Source organism: Mustela erminea, chromosome 3 (genome assembly GCF_009829155.1).
Source record: "Mustela erminea isolate mMusErm1 chromosome 3, mMusErm1.Pri, whole genome shotgun sequence".
Classification (NCBI taxonomy): domain Eukaryota; kingdom Metazoa; phylum Chordata; class Mammalia; order Carnivora; family Mustelidae; genus Mustela; species Mustela erminea.
Genome location: NC_045616.1, coordinates 126,204,405 through 126,224,638, shown reverse-complemented (window position 1 = coordinate 126,224,638; position 20,234 = coordinate 126,204,405). Strand labels below are relative to the sequence as shown.

General features: G+C 36.6%; 1 protein-coding gene across 2 annotated transcripts in view; it reads left to right on the top strand.

Annotated features, from left to right (window-relative positions):
* ITGA1 (integrin subunit alpha 1) overlaps window positions 1-20,234 on the top strand; it is a 165,284-nt gene that overhangs the window by 51,076 nt on the left and 93,974 nt on the right. For both annotated transcript variants that reach the window (XM_032337429.1, XM_032337430.1), the window contains exons 2-3: window positions 3,896-4,016; window positions 17,362-17,474. In XM_032337429.1, the coding sequence (XP_032193320.1) occupies window positions 3,896-4,016; window positions 17,362-17,474 (234 nt within the window). The remainder of the gene's footprint in view (window positions 1-3,895; window positions 4,017-17,361; window positions 17,475-20,234) is intronic.

Genomic DNA, 20,234 nt, shown 5'->3' with positions numbered 1-20,234 from the left:
TTTCTCCCTCTCTTTTTCTCTTTCTCTCATTTAGTTGTCTTACACCTCCACTTCCATACTGGGACAAAGAAACTGTGCACAATGATCTCTTTCACAAGAGATACCCTTCAACACCAACAATCTCATCTTCCTCCACAGTTTTGAGCCCTTAAATATATGACACATATAATCATATTTGAAAGAGAGCAAGCCTTTCCATTTCTTTTCTACCTGAACATGAATGTTTTGCCTGAAACTCTCATGATGCTTTATCTAGATCTCTGCAAGTATGACTTCTCTCCTCACTCCAGTGATCCCCCTCAGCCCCATTTTCTTAGCCATGGCCACTGTAGAAGGCCTCTTCCCAGTTTTGCTTCTCAGAAGTTGTAATAACTTGGACTAAGAGTGGTGTTGCCTTCTACTAACCCTTTTCAGTTTTAGGGATAAGATGTAAAAATTGAATTCATGTGAATGTTTGGGAATCCTGGGGAACTATGGGCAAACTTCTCTACTGTCATGAGCCTCCTTCTGTTCATTTGCACAGCAGTGACAACAACACTAATTGTAGGGTTGTGGGCAAATTATATGAGAAGGAGCATGTGAAGCATAACAAATAGTAATGTGTTGTTATTCTTAAGGAAAAAAATTCCTCTTCTGCTGGTACATGTGAAATTAGAACTTAATTTTGACGTCTGACTATTGTCTATGTTTTATTTCCCATCATTTTCACCCTGTATGGCCCCTTAAGCCACCTCAGCTTTGTTTTTCTTTTTGTTTTTTGACTTTGACAGAGAATAAGTGCGATTTTTGCTGTACCTCTGGTACATAAAGTTCCAAGACAACTTGGTATAACAAAATGAGCATCAAACTCAAAGTTTCAAGAAGTTGCCTTCACTGTTTGTGCACTCCTTTAAATCAAAAGAACAAGATGTAAACTATTTTTTTTATGTCATCTCCTGTGCTTCAGTCTCCTTGGTGCCTTAGCAAACATGAAAGAGACTGATTTACAATCACTTTGGGCAAATTGCCCGTAGAATTCTGAAGACAGGAAATGAAAAAAAAAAAAAAAAAAGTGCAGCACACCCCTCCCCCTCCCCTGAACATTCAACACAACATGTGGAATAAACAAGCCTAAAAAGGAAACCAAAATGTCTTGGTCTTATAATGAGGAGTATCATGAATGTCTTTTGGGAGAACATATACTAAACACAATAAAGTGCTAGAAAAATACTTCAAGAGCAGTGAACTTGAACCTGATTAATAATAACTCCTTTCCCCTTTGGTCTAAAAGATGGTGAGTACTTTTAATCTAGGGTAAATTATGTTACCTACATCAACATTATGAAAGAGGGTTACCATATTACAGGCTTACACCTCTCAAACCGTAACAGGAATCGAATTCCCTGGGGATCTTGTTGGGATGGAGATACAGATTCAGGAGATTCGAGTGGAACCTGAGATTCTGGATCCCTTGCAAGCTCTGGATGATGCAGATGCTGCTGGTCTGCACGCCTGTTGTTTTCCCATCATCTTCTTCAACAAAATCATTGGTGGTGGTGTTCTGGTCCTTCTCTATAGAATAGTCATATTCAGCTTGGGCAGTTTTGGTCCCAGGGGAATTTGTCTGTGTCTGGAGACATTTTTGATCTTCATAACTCAGGGAATACTACTGGCATTATGTGGGCAGGGACCACAGATGCTGCTACAACACACAGTGTAGACTTTCATAACAAATAATTTTCTGACTCAAAATACTAATAACACTAAAGTTGAGAAATCCTGTTGTAGACCTACTACCTTGTGTATCTCTCATATCAAGAAATAATCTGTTACAAGTTTTCAAAAAATAAAACTGTGAGAGAAGGGTAGGAGCACGTACTATTTAGTTTGGAGTAGAGTGAACAGTGTTTAAAGCTGTCTTCAAATATGTAAAAGGAAATTATGCAGAAGATGGTAACCAGCTGTTCTCCATCACACTTGAAGTAAGAGCAGGAAATGTACATAAATGGGCCTACGCTACCCATCCGTTCTTTTTCTACATCTTCCACACGAGCCAGGCAAGTCTCTCTATGATTTTACAGCCATATTTGCCCCATTCTATGTCATCACTTGTAAAGACCCTCCCAAATTATTGGGATATATTTTCTTCTCACTGCCAAGTCGAATCTCTCCCTCCCTTTAAAAATCTAACTGGAAAATTTCCATCTCCATTAAGTCTTTCTTAACTAAAATGAAATAGTTGTCAGTTTACCTCTAACTTCAACTGGTACACTTTGTCCTTCAGTGTTTATTCTACAAATATGTTATTGCCCATCTGTGTACAAGGTGCTAGATTTTGAGAAAGGATAAGAAAGAGAAGAGAGTCCCCGCTTTTAAGAATTTTCCAAACTGGAGGAGGGGGGGGAGAAATCACACAGATAATTACAATGTAAATAAAATAATATTTAATAATTATTTCGATGAGGGGCGCCTGGGTGGCTCAGTGGGTGAGTGGGATCAAGCCCCACATCTGGCTTTCTGCTGAACAGAAAGTTCGTTTCCCTCTCTCTCTCTGCCTGCCTCTCTGCCTACTTGTGATCTCTGTCAAATAAATAAATAAATTATTAGTAGTATTATTATCTCTATGAGAGATATTCAAAAAATGAAAGAGGAGGATTTAGTAGTTAGAAAGATTATTTCCAGTTGGAAAGATCAAGGAAGACTTTATAAATAGGTATACATAAGTATCTTTTTTCATGAATAGGTATACATAAATTTTTTTTTAAAGAACAAAATTTTCTCTAGATTAGGTATAATTCTGTGCAGCAAAAAACCCAATGTTAAAATTGAAGGTTATGACTTAGAGCATAGAATGAATTTGAGTCTGGATTTAAACTATATTATGGAAGAGTTTATAATGAGTAAGAAAAAATAATTTTTCAGGATGCTGATAGCTGTATCATGGTTTTAATAAAGAACGGTGAATTCAATTACCTCTGAATGTACCTTATGATGCATGTGATTTTATAAGGGAGTGCTCTTTGGGACGAATTTTTAGTTGCATCTAGGAGAGGAATGCTTTGTAACTTCACAACTCTACTTCAAAAACTAGTACCAACCTTGGAATTTGGCACCATCCATTTGACAGAATTTGGCACCATCCAGAACCCTTTTAGGAGAGAGTCTCTCTTGTAAAGGGTTTTCATTACCTGAACTTTAAGGAAATTGAAGAGAATTAACCCTCATTGAATATCTAGTGTGTGTCAAGCACTGAGTAGACTCTTTAGATACGTCATTTGATCTAGATATATCATGGACAGCAGCCTGTGAGTGTATCACCACCAACACTATATGGAGGTTCTAGCATACTAGGATAAGCTTTCTGTCCACTGCTTGATGGAAAGAGAAGCCGAACAAATCTCAGGCCTGCTTCAGAAGCCATTTCTGGGTGAAGGCAATCTGCTTCCATTCCCTTTGGAAGCAGTAAGGAGAAAGCTTCCCCTCCTGAGGATTTAAATGGTGATTCTTGCATCCTTCATAGTCAAAACAGGAAAATGAAGTTGTTTACATTGCATTAGTGGCCATGATTCACTGTAGGGCTCATTATTGGAAAGCTATCTGTAACCACATTAGGCATATCCAAGCACGAGTTTCCGCCAGGTCTCTCTCTCTCAGATTCTGAAGTCATTAGCTCTGGGAATTGTACAGCTACTAATTTCTATAGGGTTTTGTTTGAATATTAGTATTTGTATTCTTCAGTTGTCATTTGCAGTCAATAATATAATTAATACCATAAACCTTTCTTGCAGTTCTCATTTTTTGAGTATTACTGCTTTTTATAACAAGAGCACAATTTTTAGGCATGCCTTCCAGAATTCAGAACATGATGGAATCTTAGTTAACTCTGTGTAACTGGACTTTGTTTCCCCTCTTAAAGTGGTTCTAGGCTTCTGCGTATCATTCAATGTGGATGTGAAAAATTCAATGACTTTCAGCGGCCCGGTGGAGGACATGTTTGGATATACTGTTCAACAATATGAAAATGAAGAAGGAAAATGGTAAGCCAGTTGATTTTGTTGTGTTGTCATTTAGTTTTTTTACAAGGTAATGGAAAATATTATTTGGTTACAGTTTGTTTTATGAATGAGACTTCAACAGAATGAATCATGCATGGTAGAAAATGCAGTCTAATCATTTGGTAATGGAAACTGACAGCGTTAAAAAAAAAAAAAAAAAAAGGAAAATTCCTTGGCAGTACTCAAGGAAGTGGTTAGTGATTTCTGTTGAAGCCCCTGTTGACCTCAAGAAGGTCCTTGTCCAAAATAGTCATTGTTCTGCAATTGTTATTCTGGCAAGAGTTCTTTAATTGTTCTCACTCCAGAGTAGTTGAATGTCAGCTGGAAGAATTGGGAGGCAAATGAGATGCTATCTTGAAAGGGTTAATATCACTTCCATAAGATATTATTGGGCTTATATTTTTGGTGATCTACTGACCTACTGAGTTTGGTTTACTGTTTATAATGAACCTTACTGAATTTCTTTTATACATTTACAAGCCCATTAGTAATGATTCACTTCACTTCAGGCATGATTTTTAAAGTATATTTGACTTGTTGAAAGTTACACAAAATTAATATTAAAGCTCTTTTACTTTATATTTAACATAATTTTAGTGACCTTTTTAATTAGGAAAAAAAAAGAACAAGAATTTGTTAAAATTTGCTTCAGTTTAATAACTTAAACTAAACTATTCTTGCAACTAAAAGAATAAATAAAAAGGGATCTATGCCTCCTAGGACAACAATAATCCATCACTCTACTATATTGCACAAGTGAAAAAATATGGATTTTTTGACTTTTCACTCTATCTTTTAGACTTAATTTGATCATAATCCCCCCAAAATGATCAATAGTAAAAATTTGAGTTCTCACATTTTCTGTGTAAACATATTATATCCTGTACAAACTAGATTTTGTGGAGGTGTTTCACTGTCTCTTTACAAATATTTTAGATGATCCTAATAATCTAATAATAGCAAATGAGTTCTGTATTCTTTGTCCTACCAATCTATACTCTCACTTACTACCCCGCCTGACCCCATTTAAGGTTAAACATGTGAAGTCATTACTCTAGATACCAGTTTTATCCTTTTAGGCATTATGCCTACAATTCAGGGAGCTCTGCCTCTCAGAGACTAATGTGAGTGGACCAAGCATAAGCTGTATGTAATACACTGAAACTTAGCTGGTCACCTGGGTAGCTCAGTCAGTTAAGCAGTCAACTATTGATTCCGGCTCAGGGCTGTGGGATCAAGTCCCATGTGGAACTCTGAGTTGGGCTCTGCGAAGGGCCTGGAACCTGCTAGGGATTCTCTCTGCTAGGGATTTGCTCCTCCCCACCTGTCTTCCTATGCTCCTCCCCATTTGTTCATTGACTGATGAATGGATAAAGAAGATGGGGGGGGTGTATATGTACACACACACGCACACACAAACACACAATAGAATATTACTCAGCCATCAAAAGAATGAAAAAGAATGAAGTCTTGCCATTTGCAACAACATGGAGAGATCTAGAGTATATTATGTTAAGTGAAATAAGTCAGAGAAAGACAAATACCATATGATTTCACTCATATATGGAATTTAAGAAACAAAACAGATGAACATAAGTGAAATTAAAAAAAAAAAAAAGAGGGAAGTGGGCAAACCATAAGAGCCTCTTAACTATAGCAAACAAACTGAGGGTTGCTGAAGGGGAAGTGGGCAAGGAATGGGCTAAATGTGTGGTAGGCATTAAGGAGAACGATTTGATGAGCTCTAGGTGTTATATATAAGTGATGAATAACTCAATTCTTCCCCTGAAACTAACATTATGCTATATGTTAACTAATTAAATTTAAATTAGAACTTGAAATATTAAAAAAAGTGCTAATCAGTATAACATAGACTATAAATTTAATAGGAATTAAAAGAAGGAGGAATTGACTCGACGCTTGAACTGAGTCTTGAAAGATGACTTAATTTTTAATAAGAAAAGAAGTAATGCTGCTCCAATCTGGGAAGCCACATAAGCAAGGGCATAGATTTGAGAAGTGAGTGTGTTGGTAAGCAAACAAGACTGACATAGGGAAGATAGAGGACAAAGGGTAATGGCAGACCCGAGAAGCCAGACAAAGGAACTTGGACCTAAGTAGAGTGCATTAAGAACCACTGTAGGTGTGGAAATTACATAGAGATGGGACTGGAGAAAAAAGTGCCTGAAATCTGGGGAATCTAAAGGAAAGCAAAAATAGTAATCTGGTGCTTAAGAGATGGGATCCCAGGCTAGATTAGAGAGAACTGGAATAAAAGAAAAGTGCATCCAAGATAAATTTACATGAGTCATTAAGGCTTGGTGGAAGTTTGGAAATGTCAAATGGAGATGTAGGAGGAGTCAAACATAGTCCAGAATTTTTACACTGGATCATTGGAAAATAGGTAGCCATTCAGAGAGAAATACATAGGAAAGAAAAATAAGTTTTGTCACGAAGTTGGTAAATATGGCTTTAAACAGCTTGAGTAATGTCTGGATAGTTGGAAACCCTAAATGGAATACAGCTAAGAGGGAGAAGTTAATATATTAGAGGAGATATTTAGAGGGCAAAGACTGGTTTTGGTTCCCACTTGCAATCCTGTGCATTGTCCAACATTTAACACCGGGCCTTAAACATAATACATGTTCAGTGATTATTTGTTGGCTGAACATAAGTGAATCTAATTTAACTCCCTATTATCATTAGTGAAAAAACAATCACACACACACAAGTAATGTTAAAAATGGCTTTCCTTTGACTGTTATCAAAAACACAAAAGATAAGTGTTGGCAAGAATGTGGAAAAAAGGAAACATTTGTGCACTGTTGGTGGGAATGAAAATTGGTGCAGTCACTATGGAAAAAGTCTAGAGGTTCCTCAGAAAATTAAAAATAGAACCACCATATGATCCAGCATCCCATGTCTGGTTAATATTCAAAATAATTGGAATCAGGATCTTGAAAAGGTACCTGCACCCCCATATTGACTACAACATTATTTGCAACAACCAGGATTTGAGAGGAATCTAAATGTCCATTGACTGATGACTAGATTTTAAAAATGTGTCATATACATCCAGTTGAATATTATGGAGCCTGAAGAAAAGAAGGAAATCTTGCCTTCTGAGACAACATGGAATAACCTGGAGTACATTTTGCTAAGTGAGATTAGCCAGACACAGGAGAAATACTATATGATCTCACTTATATAAGGAGTCTAAAATAGTCAAAATCATAGAAGCAGCGTGCAGAATGGTGGCTACCAGGAGCTGGGAGGAGGGAAAATATGAAAGTATTAGTCAATGGGATAAAGTTTTAGTTATGCAAGAGGAATGAGTACTAGAGATTTACTATACAGCATACTGCCTGTAGTTAACAATACTGTATTGTATACTTGAAAATTTACTAATAAGGTAGAACTTATTCAAGTAATTATGCCTATCTAATAAAGCCTTACTAAAAACTCCAGACACTGAGGCTTGAGTCAACTTCCTCCACACTGGTGGTCTGGAAGAGTGTTGTGTCCCGAGGACACAGAAACTTCACATTCGGGATCCTCCCAGACCTTATACTAGGGTCTCTTTTGGGGAACTCATCTTAATTTGTATCCTATTATAATTAACTAAAATCAGAAGTATTTTAAAAAAGAAGGTAGGTCTTATGTTAAGTGTTCTTATCCTGAAATAATAACTAAAGAGGGTTGGAGGAAACCTGTGGAAGCAATAGATATGTTTATGGCATAGGCTGTGGTGATGCTTTTACATAGACTGTGGTATACTTGTCTCCAAACTCATCAAATTGTATACATTAAGTATGTACAACTCTTAATATGTCAATCATATTTCAATAAAGTATTTGGTTTTGGTTTTGGTTTTTTATAGTGACTTCCACAGGGAACTGTAACTACTTAAGGCCAGAGCTGAAACTAGATCTCATGTCTCTCCACTCCCAGTCTGGTGCTTTTTTTTTTTTTTAATTAGAACTATATTAAGAAGTAAATGCCAATAATTACTATCTTTGCAGTTTTAGACTTTTCATGTTAATATACATGTGAGAATTTGTGAACATTTGAATGTATAAGGAGGTCAGATAATTTAATTCCATTCTGGCATTCCATATTTAAAATGATTTTATATAATAAGTGTGAAAAATCAGAACAACAAAAGTGAATTTAAAAGTAAAAAAACCACAAAAATCTAAATGTCCAAATGCTTAAGGATGGTTTGGTAGCAGCATATTGTTCTAAAGAGATCCAGCCACTGGTGATGTAAAATAAATTTTAGAAACATGTTTGGATATTCTGTAAGTGTTTATAAAATCAGATAGGATGCAGACTTACTTTAAGAAATGGACTATGGAATAATTGACATACTTGAGAGAACATGGATTTTGTTACTCAGTTTTTCTCCAGAGGTGGGTACCTTTATAAATCATATTTGCTGCTCAGGTTTTGGAAGCTCCTCAACCTCAGATTTTTTTAAAAAAATCAACCTGACCCATATTACATCTTGGCTGAAGTTTGCCTCAAGAAGGAGGTAAGACTACACTTGGTCCATTACAAGTGTAGTCTGTGCATTTGAAAAACATTACTTTAATTCTTTGGAAATAATTAAAAGTTAACCAAAAAAGTCAGCCTTTTGTCCCCTTTACCTTTCAAAAGTTTACTAGGAAGTGTAATTTACTTTATATACTTGGCTCAGAAACCACATGTTTTCTCAGTATCAGAACACATTATACCTCTGATTAATATCAGCCGTTGTTCGTTATGACTAGCATGACCTGAAACATCCAAGTAATTGCAATGTGGTTCAGAAAAATTCACAAAGAACACAATTAGTTTAATAATTTTGCTTTGAAGAGAAGAAACTTAAATGTGCTCAGCATTGCACAAGCTTTCCAGATTTAGTGGTAATCACCAGTATGGCAAACTGTCCACCAAGTGGGAAAATATGCATTGTTGTCTCGGAGCTTTCCACTCTGTGGCTCCTTTGCTTCACTCCTTTTAATATGTGCATCAACCCTTTTAACTGCTGTTCCAGCAACCATTCATTCAGTGACTTCAGTGGGCCTGCCTCTCAAGGTAGGTTTTCATGATGCAGATACCTTCCTAGTCAATACTCTGCCCAATATATTTTAAAATATGTTGGCTTCCTGCCTTTCCCCTAGAGGACCCTGCTTTATGCCAAGTAAGTTTTACCAGTGAACTAATGTGACTGATGATCACTTTCCAATGTATGTGTGTTTTAAGTAAGGCCTATTCAAGCTTGGGGTAAAAAGACTTTTCAAATGTTCTATCACATTTTCTCTTATAATTTTAATATAATATTTATTTTCCATTGTTTATAATATCTTTTGAAGTTGAAATTTCCTTCTTGCTACACTTGTCATTTCTTTGGTGCACCTCATTTTCACCCCTAAACCTTTCACGACTGAAAGTAATACAACTAATGAGGCCACTATGTAACCTCATTCTCCAAAATGACCAAACACTCCATTCATTAAGGAAAAAAAAAAAAAAAAGGCTGGCTAGCAGGGGTGTTTGGCACTCTGATAGTGATTTTGGCTTGGACATGAAAAAAAGAGTTAGGTGAAAAGAATGTTCATGAAATAGTATAAATATGAGACAATAATCTCTAGAAAACTACATTTTTCAGAGGAAAAAAACATAAGAATATTTTCTTCAAATAAGTAAAATAATGGTTATGATGACAAGAATGACTATTAAGAACAGCAAACTTTTCTCAGGTTACTAAATTCTATTATAACTAGAGTTTTTTCATGAGAACAGAGTATAGCATGAACTTTTAAAATAAGTGAATAAGAATCAGTCTACACCCATTCTAAAATGACTGATTTTAGAATGGGTGTAGTAAAAACTATTTCTCTCACTTTAATGATCTTTGAGTTCATCAGGTGTTTCTCTAGAGATCAATAATGAGATCCAGAACATTCTTTAATCCTCTTACTCTGCACACAGATCGTTGCAATAGTGCCATAGAAAAAGCAAAAATTGAATAGAGATAAAATGCAATGAGCTTTTAGTGCAAGCAAACTTGCACTAAAATTTGAAATAATAGTATCCATATTTCATGACACAATGTGTCTTGGGTCTTCACAGTGACCATATGGGTTTGAGCAGATATCATTGTTACCATCCTCATTTTCTAGACAGGAAACTGGGACTCAGAGAATGAACTGCCAAGAGTTCAATATAGCAAGTATGTGTCAGGGCCAGGACATGGAACACCAGCCTTCTGACTTTCAGCCAATTCTGTCCTGTAACAACAAGGACTCTCTGGTACCATGACCTGTGGAAATGCCACCTGTTTCATACCAAAGGCATATATGGCGTTCTTCTAAAGCAAAACATTCAACCTCTAAAATGGAAAAGAAAACTTCACAATTAGGACCTCTTAGTTGGTCACATGAGTCATAAATTCCCAGTTCTTATTCAGATTCTTAGGGCATTTGATATAATCATTAATTCATTCACTTAGTAAATGCTTACTGAATACCTCTTTTGTTTCGGGCACTGTTATAGGCCTTAAGGGTATATGAGCGAACAAAATAGATAAAAATTCCTGCTATTGTGAAGGTTATATTCTACTGGGGAAGAAGGGAACAAAAACATGAATAATAAATGTAATAAACAGGTAGGTTATATCATATGTCAGAATGTGATAAGGATATGAGAAAAAAAAACAGGATTGATAGAATTCTGAAGATTCCTGAAATTCCATAAAGACTATGCTGATAGGGATGCCTGGGTGGCTCAGTTGGTTGGACGACTGCCTTCGGCTCAGGTCATGATCCCGGAGTCCCAGGATCGAGTCCCACATCGGGCTCCCAGCTCCATGGGGAGTCTGCTTCTCCCTCTGATCTTCTCCTCGCTCATGCTCTCTCTCACTGTCTCTCTCTCTCAAATAAATAAATAAAATCTTTAAAAAAAAAAAAAAAGACTATGCTGATACTCTTCTAAGATCTTATTATTTTCATGCAGCTGGGGAAATGTGAGACTTACTTCAGATTAAGTAGTAAATATATGTACTTTTCAGAGCTGCAAGCTTGATGTCAGAAAAATAGCTCCTAGGAAAACACATAAAATCATTTTAGATCCTATTCCCGAAAACCCATTTTTTACTACTCATTCCAGCTCTCGTGCTCCCTGTCTCGAGCCTGGCCTACTCCCCTACCATATTCTGAGCTCTCACACCCCAGTGCTTGTTTATCCAGAATACACAATGGGCCATGACTCCAGTTTCTATTTCAGGTTCTTTCCAGTGAGAGCCATACTATAGGGGCTTTCTGTTGCCCTAGAAATCGAATATAAACTACAGAGCCTTTCCTTTAAAGTCAGCTGCGTGCCACTCTCAACCTTCTTGCTCCAGTGTATACAGAAGATCTACGCTGTGTTCCCACCACCTGCGCCTTCTCTTCACCCTTGTTTTCAGCACTTGCTCTCCTACTTTCAACTTTGCCTGGGCTGCCCACGATCTCTCTCCTCTCCTGTTCACAATTCACAACAACTTTACCATTAACATGCCACCCAGAACTCGTTTTCCATCAATTATCCGAGTTTTTCCCTCGTTAATGTGTTCTAAACAAATCAGTACTCTTCCACACACTTATAACTTGTCTATTGGGATGAAGGGTCTTTGGAGGCCTATGTTGCATCTGCAGTGGAAACAACTTTCAAAACATCCCTGACCTCCTTTTTGCCTGAGGAGCTGTCTGATTGATTCACATAGGCCCTGTCAGTTTAAATCTAAATTAAATCTCCACAAGCCCACCAGCTGACTCCCTCTCTCCCTAAATCTCATGAGATGGCAATTGCTACTATTTTCAGAGAAGGAAGGAAGGAAGTTAAGGAAAGAAGGGGGGGGGGCCCTAGATTAAAACTTTATCCTCCCTTCCTGTGTCAGTTAGCTCTTGGTATATAACAAATCATCTCAAAACTTAGTGAGCTCAAACAATACTGTTTATTATTTCTCAAGAATTTGAGGATTGCCTAGGTGTTCCCCTGTTAACTGGGGAACTGCATGAATGCTCATCTGGTACCTCAGTTGGAACTGGAGGGTCTAAGATGGTTTAACTCACATGCCTGGCATTTCATGCTGTTGACGCAAGCACTGCTTCTCCCCCATGTGGCCTCTCATCCTCCATTAGTCTAGACTGGGTTTTTTCACAGCATGTACTCTCAGATTTCCAAAAGAGTGCATTTTTTTAAATTATTGAAGTATAGTTGACATACAATGTTACATTAACTTCAGGTGTACAATGTATTGATTTGACAATTCTATACATTACTCAAGCCTCAGGAGTCACAGCGCCATTTCTGCTGCCTTCTATTTATCAAGTAAGTCCCAGTTTGACAGTAGGAAATACAGATTCTGTCTTAGGGAAGGAGAGTGAAGGACAATGTCGTATTACAAAGATTATGAAAAATTTCCAAGTCATCTACTCTGGTTTCAAACCTCTGAATACTGAGGCACCCAGATCCCTGCCTAGGGAATCAGTGACCTTTCCTCATGTCTAAGACAAATTTTTCCTTCTGGATTCACCCCTTCTACCAGCTCAGGGGCTCTGCCCTCTCTTCTGTAATAATAGCCTTTCTTATATTACTAGTTCTTTCTCAACATCATTTATCAATGTATGGATGCCTTCTATAATAAAATTAAACTCACTTCAAACACTTGATGGTTTGCCTTGGGGAAAAAAAAAGCCCACACATATTGACATGGCCCATCTCCCTCATTTTTAGCCAAACATCTTGAAATAAAGTCTGCTCTTTACTCATGGCTCCCATTTTTTATATTCTTTCTGCTTTGGCTTTTGTGATACCACTGTTTCCTGATTCTCTCTCTCCTTCTCTGGACACTCCTATCAGTTTTCTTCCTTTGCTCATTAAAATCTTGTTTTTTTGTTTTTTTTTTCCCCCATAACTCTCTTTTTACTGTGTACTCTCCGAAGGCGGCATTATTTATGCTTGGGCCTCAACCATGCTCAGATATGTTCCACGTGCTTTCTGAGATGGCCACCAGCAAGACTGAGCCCAGAGGCTGGTAGAAATAACATATTATCTGGCTAAAATTAGCAAGTCGGGAAATGACAGATGCTGGCGAGGATGTGGAGAAAGGGGGACCCTCATACACTGTTGGTGGGAATGCAAACTGATGCAACCACTCTGGGAAACAGCATGGAGTTTCCTCAAAAAGTTGAAAATAGAGCTACCCTATGACCAAGCAATTGCACTACTGGGTATTTACCCTACAGATACAAATGGAGTGATCCAAAGGGGCACGTGCACCCGAATGTTTATAGCAGCAATGTCCACAATAGCCAAACTATGGGAAGAACCTAGATGTCCATCAACAGATGAATGGATAAAGAAGAGGTGGTATATATATACAATGGAATACTATGCAGCCATCAAAAGAAATGAAATCTTGCCATTTGCAATGACATGGATGGAACTAGAGGATATTATGCTTAGCGAAATAAGTCAATCAGAGAAAGAAAACTATCATATGATCTCCCTGATATGAGGAAGTGGAGGTGCAATGTGGGGGGTTTGGGGGGATAGGAAAAGAATAAATGAAACAAGATGGGATTGGGAGGGAGACAAACCATAAAAGACTCTTAATCTCACAAAACAAACTGAGGGTTGCTGGGGGGAGGGGGATCGGAAGACGGTGGTGGGGTTATGGACATTGGGGAAGGTATGTGCTATGGTGAGTGCTGTGAAGTGTGTAAACCTGGCCTTTTACAGACCTGTACCCCTGGAGCTAATAATACATTATATGTTTATAAAAAAATAAAAATAAATTTTAAAAATTAAAAAAAAGACTAGCTATAGTAAAGAGAAAGAAAGAAAGAAAGAAAGAAAGAAAGAAAGAAAGAAAGAAAGAAAGAACGAAAGAAAGAACGAAAGAACCTATTATCAATGCACTCTACTGGCTTCTCTTCTCTCTATCATTTTCCCCACCCTCACCTTTGTGTGGGCTTAGAATTGCCTCCCCAAAATCTACCTACCCCGAAGTCTTTGCTTTTGAGAGAACTCAAAGTAAGACAGCTTATATTCTACTTATAGAATTGGTTCTCCCTTCTTCTCCACTTCCTAAATTCAGGTCCTGTTTTCTTGTCTAGGTCTAGAAACTCTTACCTTCACTCTCTGAGTCTAGTTTGCCCCTTTCCCTGTTGATTCACAGCACTGCAAGCAGATAAGCTCCACACAGCTTTTGATCATTAAAAGCATGCGTGGTTCCTAACTCTCCCCTCCATATGATAAACCCAAAGTTCTCAAACCAGACTCTAGGAATGTTCATGATCTGGACACTGTTTGGCTTGACAGGCTCTACTTCTACTCCAGCTATGCTGAGCTACTTGAACTCACCAAAGGAGCTGTTTCTTCCTGCTCCTAAGATCTTGCAGATGTTGAACCAAGTTTTGACCTATCCAGTATTGTAATAGTCCATTTATAGTTCTGCTTCCCCCCTAGGTTTTAAGCAACCTAGAAAAATTCTATTAATTCGTATCCCTAGGACCTAGTGTACATGCTGGGCCTGCAAAATGTTCTTAATAAACATTTTTCAATCTGACTAGCCTCAACTTAAATATTTTTCATAATAGTGGGCTCACTACTTTTCTCTAAACTCTCTTAACTATTAAGTTAATTTAATCAATTACATTATAAAAAGCTTTGAAAATATTGGGGAAAGAACACTAACCATAATTTCCTTAATATAATTTGGTTTTTTTATGAACTCCCTTTTAATCTATGTTTTACATAGATATAGTAGTTCCATTTTACAGATGAAGAAACTAAGGCACAGAGGGTAAGTGACTTGTCATAAATCATATAGCTAAGTAAGTGACAAAGCCATGATTTGAATGCATGAAGTCTGGCACCAAAGGTCATGCTGTGCTTAATGGAGAGGATTAAATTACTTAGTATATGGAAAGCGCTTAGAACAGTATATGGGAGAAGGTATAGATTTAATTAAGTGCCAGCTGTTGTTGTCATTGCTATTATGAGGAGTACATTCAATGTAATTTGGTATCATTCTCTTCGAATTGTCACAGGTTTTCACTAAATGAGGCAGATTTTTACTTTGAATTAGATCATAAATGATTTTAATATCACCACACAATTTCATTAACTATTATTTTTAATGATTGCAATACTCTATAGAATAGCCCTGTGATACTTAGTTCTTACTGTTGATTATATTTTTTTTATTTTTCATATTATATATAACACTATGAGCATTATTTTTATACATTAAGCTTTTTCTCTTAATTTAGGCCACTTTTTTAGGATAGATTTCCAGAAGTAAGAATTATGCATTAAAAAGTTTAAACATTTTTATGGTTATTTATGCATATCAAAATGGCTTTACAAAAGCATTATATCATAGCTATATTTTAAGGATCCTGTTCAACAATTCAATATTTGCATGTTATAAAACATTTTCATTACTACTTCCTTTACCCGAAGAATTTCCACCAAAAAATCCCATTTCTTTTCACTATAAGAGACTTTCAAATATTTAGATTTCTTTTTTTTTTTTTAAGATTTTATTTATTTATTTGACAGAGAGAGAGATCACAAGTAGGCAAAGAGGCAGGCAGAGAGAGAGGGGAAGCAGGCTCCCGCTGAGCAGAGAGCCCTAGGCAGGCCTCCATCCCAGGACCCTGAGATCATGACCTGAACCGAAGGCAGAGACTTAACCCACTGAGCCACCCAGGTGCCCCTAGACTTCTTTTTAAATACATGCCTTCAACACCTACACTCCTGTGGAACCTCTCAACTTTCCTTCAGATTATATACATATATATTTATACTAAGCATCCCCAACTTTCCCTCCAGTATCTCTGGTCTGACAAAATTACCAGACACTTAGCCATCTGAGTCATAACTTCTAAATACATCCCATTGTGCCTATGTCCCCCTTAATTTGGAGATTACAGACATGGTCTGACAGTGCAAAGCACAGAGGGGTGATCACTTTCCTTGACCAGAGCATCTTATTTCCAGCAATGCAGTCTGAGGTCACATTAGCATTTTTGATACTAAAATACACTGTTGGCTCATGTTTACTTGTTATGGACAAATCCCCCATGTCTTTTTTACATGAACTCCTATTAAGATAGGTTGCCCACATCCTGTATTCATGTAGATAATAGTATGCAGCTAAGTGAAGTTATTTACATAGTTTCATATTAAGTTTTAACTAGTTTATTAAGTTTCTTATTCCAGAATGTTGAGAAACTTCTGACTGCCCAAATAGATATATTGATTTACTTGATGTATAACCTTATGCCTTCCGTATCATCACAAAAGTCATAAACAAAGATACAGGCTAAGACAATCCCAAGTACATTCTTACGGCACATAATTAAAGTCCTTTGGTTGATAGTAATCAGCATTTGTATATAGCTTTTCAGCCAGCAGTGAATCAGCAGCTGTGAATCGACCCTAGTGCCTTAACACTCAACCACATTCATCTACCCTATTCCTGAAGATATCACAGGAAACTTTGTTAAATGGCTTCCTTAGACTGAAATAAATCATGACTATATTTCTTCATTAATTATTATTAAATGATTCTATAATTCTGTCCAAAAAGACAGTAAATGATTTTAACCTGGGCCCACAACTATCCTTATTTTCTAAGTGCTTATAAACTAGTATATACTAATATTAAATCTTATGATAATCAAATGTTTGTATTTGCTAATTTCTCTATGAATTATCAGTTCCTCATAGGAAAAAGTCATTTATACTTCCATGTATGTTTTCTAAACTAACACAGCAGCAGGCTTAAAAATAATTACTATTTTAGCCCCCAATTAAAATATATAATAAAGTAATATATAATACAATAAATAAAACATACTGAAATCTCTCCTCTATATATCTTAAGGTTTTTTAAACATTTTTTTTTAAAGATTTTATTTATTTGTTTAACAGACAGAGATCACAAGTAGGCAGAGAGGCAGGCAGAGAGAGAGGAGGAAGCAGGCTCCCTGCAAAGCAGAGAGCCCGATGTGGGGCTCGATCCCAGAACCCTGGGATCATGACCTGAGCCGAAGGCAGAGGCTTTAACCCACTGAGCCACCCAGGCGCCCCTCTTAAGGTTTTTTAATACAAATCAACCTGAAATTTGAAGATACTCAGCTTATTTTTAATAACATTACATTAGTAACAGAGGGTAAAAATCTGATTATGTCTATGAGAATTACTTCATTGTCATAGAACTCATCATAAAATAAAATAAAATGTTTCCTTTTATTTGAAAATGTTAATTGAGTTATTTAACTTCCAGGGTGCTTATTGGTTCTCCTTTAGTTGGTCAACCCAAGAACAGAACTGGAGATGTCTACAAGTGTCCAGTTGGGAGAGGCAAACCCTTACCTTGCATAAAGTTGGATCTACCAGGTATGTAAAAGTTAAAACGCTAAAGTCTGATCCTAAATTATACCCAGTATTCTCATTAAAAATAAAATTTAACTCAAGGAAAGATTTCAAGAATCTGTAAACATTCTTCATTTCTTATCATTCAGATTCACATAAAATGACATTTTGATTCTGTCTGCCCTTCATTTGCTTTAGAATTCATGATAAAATATCCATAGATTTAGAAATAAAAGAACTTTCCAAATAATCCCACCCATTACATTGCCTCCACAAAACTGAATTGCTTCTTTCTTAAAAGAAAATAGAACAGAAATTGTAATATATAAATTCTTTTAAAGAGAATAACACAAAGCAAATTTACATAGAAATAGATATATTGGATAGAAATATCACTATAATTAGAACATGACTAAAAAATTCCTACTAGAACTATCCAAGAATTAGAATCCTATCAGTGTTCTATACAGTGTTAAAACCATTAAATTAATATATATTGTACAAGTTTAATTTCAAATATTGCATTTTTTGGTTTTCTTTTTTTCAATTTCCTATTTGTTTGTTTATTATGAATATTTTTCCTTTATATTCATGAACATAGTTATAATAACTGTTTTAATATCCTTGCCTGGTAATTATAACATTTGAATGTCTCAATATCACTTTCCATTTTTTACCTTTCTCTTGAGGCTGAGTCATATTTTCCTGTTTTGTCTTGTGTTTAATAATTTTGAATTGTATCCTGGATTATACTTTTGAGTAAGAAGTGTGGAGATTTTAGATCTTTTAAGTGTCTTTGAATACTCTTAACTTTTTGGTTTAGCAGACAGTTTACTTGGCTGAACCCAATTTCCAAACTGTAGTGAGAAGCAGTCAAAATCTCTATTCAAGTCTTCTAATTGTAGCAGAGCTGTCTGAAGTTTACCCTGAACATGCACAGTTCAAGTCCTTCACATATTTGGACAGAACATACATGTATATGTTGGAACTCTCTTTTTGTGGTTCTACTTTCCAACATAGATCCCCCTCACTTGGCAGTTGTTATCATTACTCTAATTTCTGTCCTCTGTTTCTTCAAAACATTAAGACATTGAATTTTATTTGTGGTTTAGCCACTGATGAGGGTCTTCTCTTCGGGGAAAACAAAAATATAAACAGGAAACTCACCCAGTGCTAATCTTTTCTTACAAGTACATACTTGCCTCCAGATTCTGTCTGCTTTTGGTTGCTTTCCAATGTCTTCAGATGGTTTTACTTTTTTTCTCCTTTTCCTAGAGTTATAGTTGTTATTTGCAAAAGACTTGTTCTGATAGGAGCTACTCTTTCATTACTGGAAACTGTAATAGAGTTTTAACATTAGCATGGAGATTTTAACTACACCAACAACAGTGGAGAAGTTCTTGCTATAGTCCCTATCGTCCCAAGAATCCTCATCCTGGGTCTACTCTAGTATAAAAAACTCTAATCCAGATTATTTAAGACCAGTGGAGACAATAGGCCAGTTCCAGGTGCTTTCAAGGCAAACCAGACTAAACTCTGGGACAAAGACCATTGTCAGAGTAGGAAGACAATGTGACCATTCGAGAATCTCTGCTTCCATTCCCCACTTGAAATTATATATAGTTTTAGGTAGGAAAGACTTCTCGGCATGACCAGTGAAATAAATCTTTCTTGAACCTGAGTTTTACCACTTTCAAATATTTCAACATTCTGCTAAGCAGGATTTAGAAGATTTTGATTTTCCTGTCCAAAGTTGTTTTTGTTTTGTTTTGTTTTGTTTTGTTTTGTCAGAGAGAGTGAGCACAGGCAGACAGAGTGGCAGGCAGAGGCAGAGGCAGAAGCAGACTCCCTGCTGAGCAAGGAACCCTATGTGGGACTCGATCCCAGGACGCTGGGATCATGACCCGAGCCGAAGGCAGCCGTTTAACCCACTGAGCCACCCAGGTGTCCCGTCCAAAGTTTTTTTTTTGTTTTACTTTTTCTTTTTTCAATATGAATAACTGGAAATTCTTGCCAATTTTGCCAGGTTGGCATGCTTCTTTTTTTTTTTAATTTTTTTAAAGGTTTTATTTATTAATTTGACAGAGAGAAATCACAAGTAGATGGAGAGGCAGGCAGAGAGAGAGAGATAGGGAAGCAAGCTCCCCGCTGAGCAGAGAGCCTGATGCAGGACTCTATCCCAGGACCCTAAGATCATGACCTGAGCCGAAGGCAGTGGCTTAACCCACTGAGCCACCCAGGCGCCCCAGGCTGGCATGCTTCAAGATCAAGTGTTCTTATCTTGAATGTCAAATGGGGTCCCTTCATTGTCCTTCTTCTGTCCAGATGTCCTGACCACTGTCCATTCTTGCTCCAGTTTTCTTTGTTACCCTCATGATGTCTCTACGATGGTGAAATTAATGGTCATAAACTTATATTTGAGGGGTTTTTTCCTCCTCTACTACTCACTTTCCCTCTTGTCAGAAAACACGTTTTATCATTAGTTATTTATAAACATATAGACATAAGATGCAAGAGAGGTATGTAAGTTTACATTATACCTATAATATTATGAGATTAAGTATTTTATTTGTTTTAATTAGCAAAAATGTGTGAAAGGCTATCCCACATTCTCTCATTACCCCAATCGTTCTGCATTCTTTTCCAGTTCAACAAAACTATTTGAGACAGTTATCCAGACAAAGTTTCTGGGATATAAGCCAGGTTTTTAGCTTTAGCTTTTTCATTATATTCCTTAATAATACTTTGAAGACTATTTAGTTGAATCAGAACAAGAATGTGCTA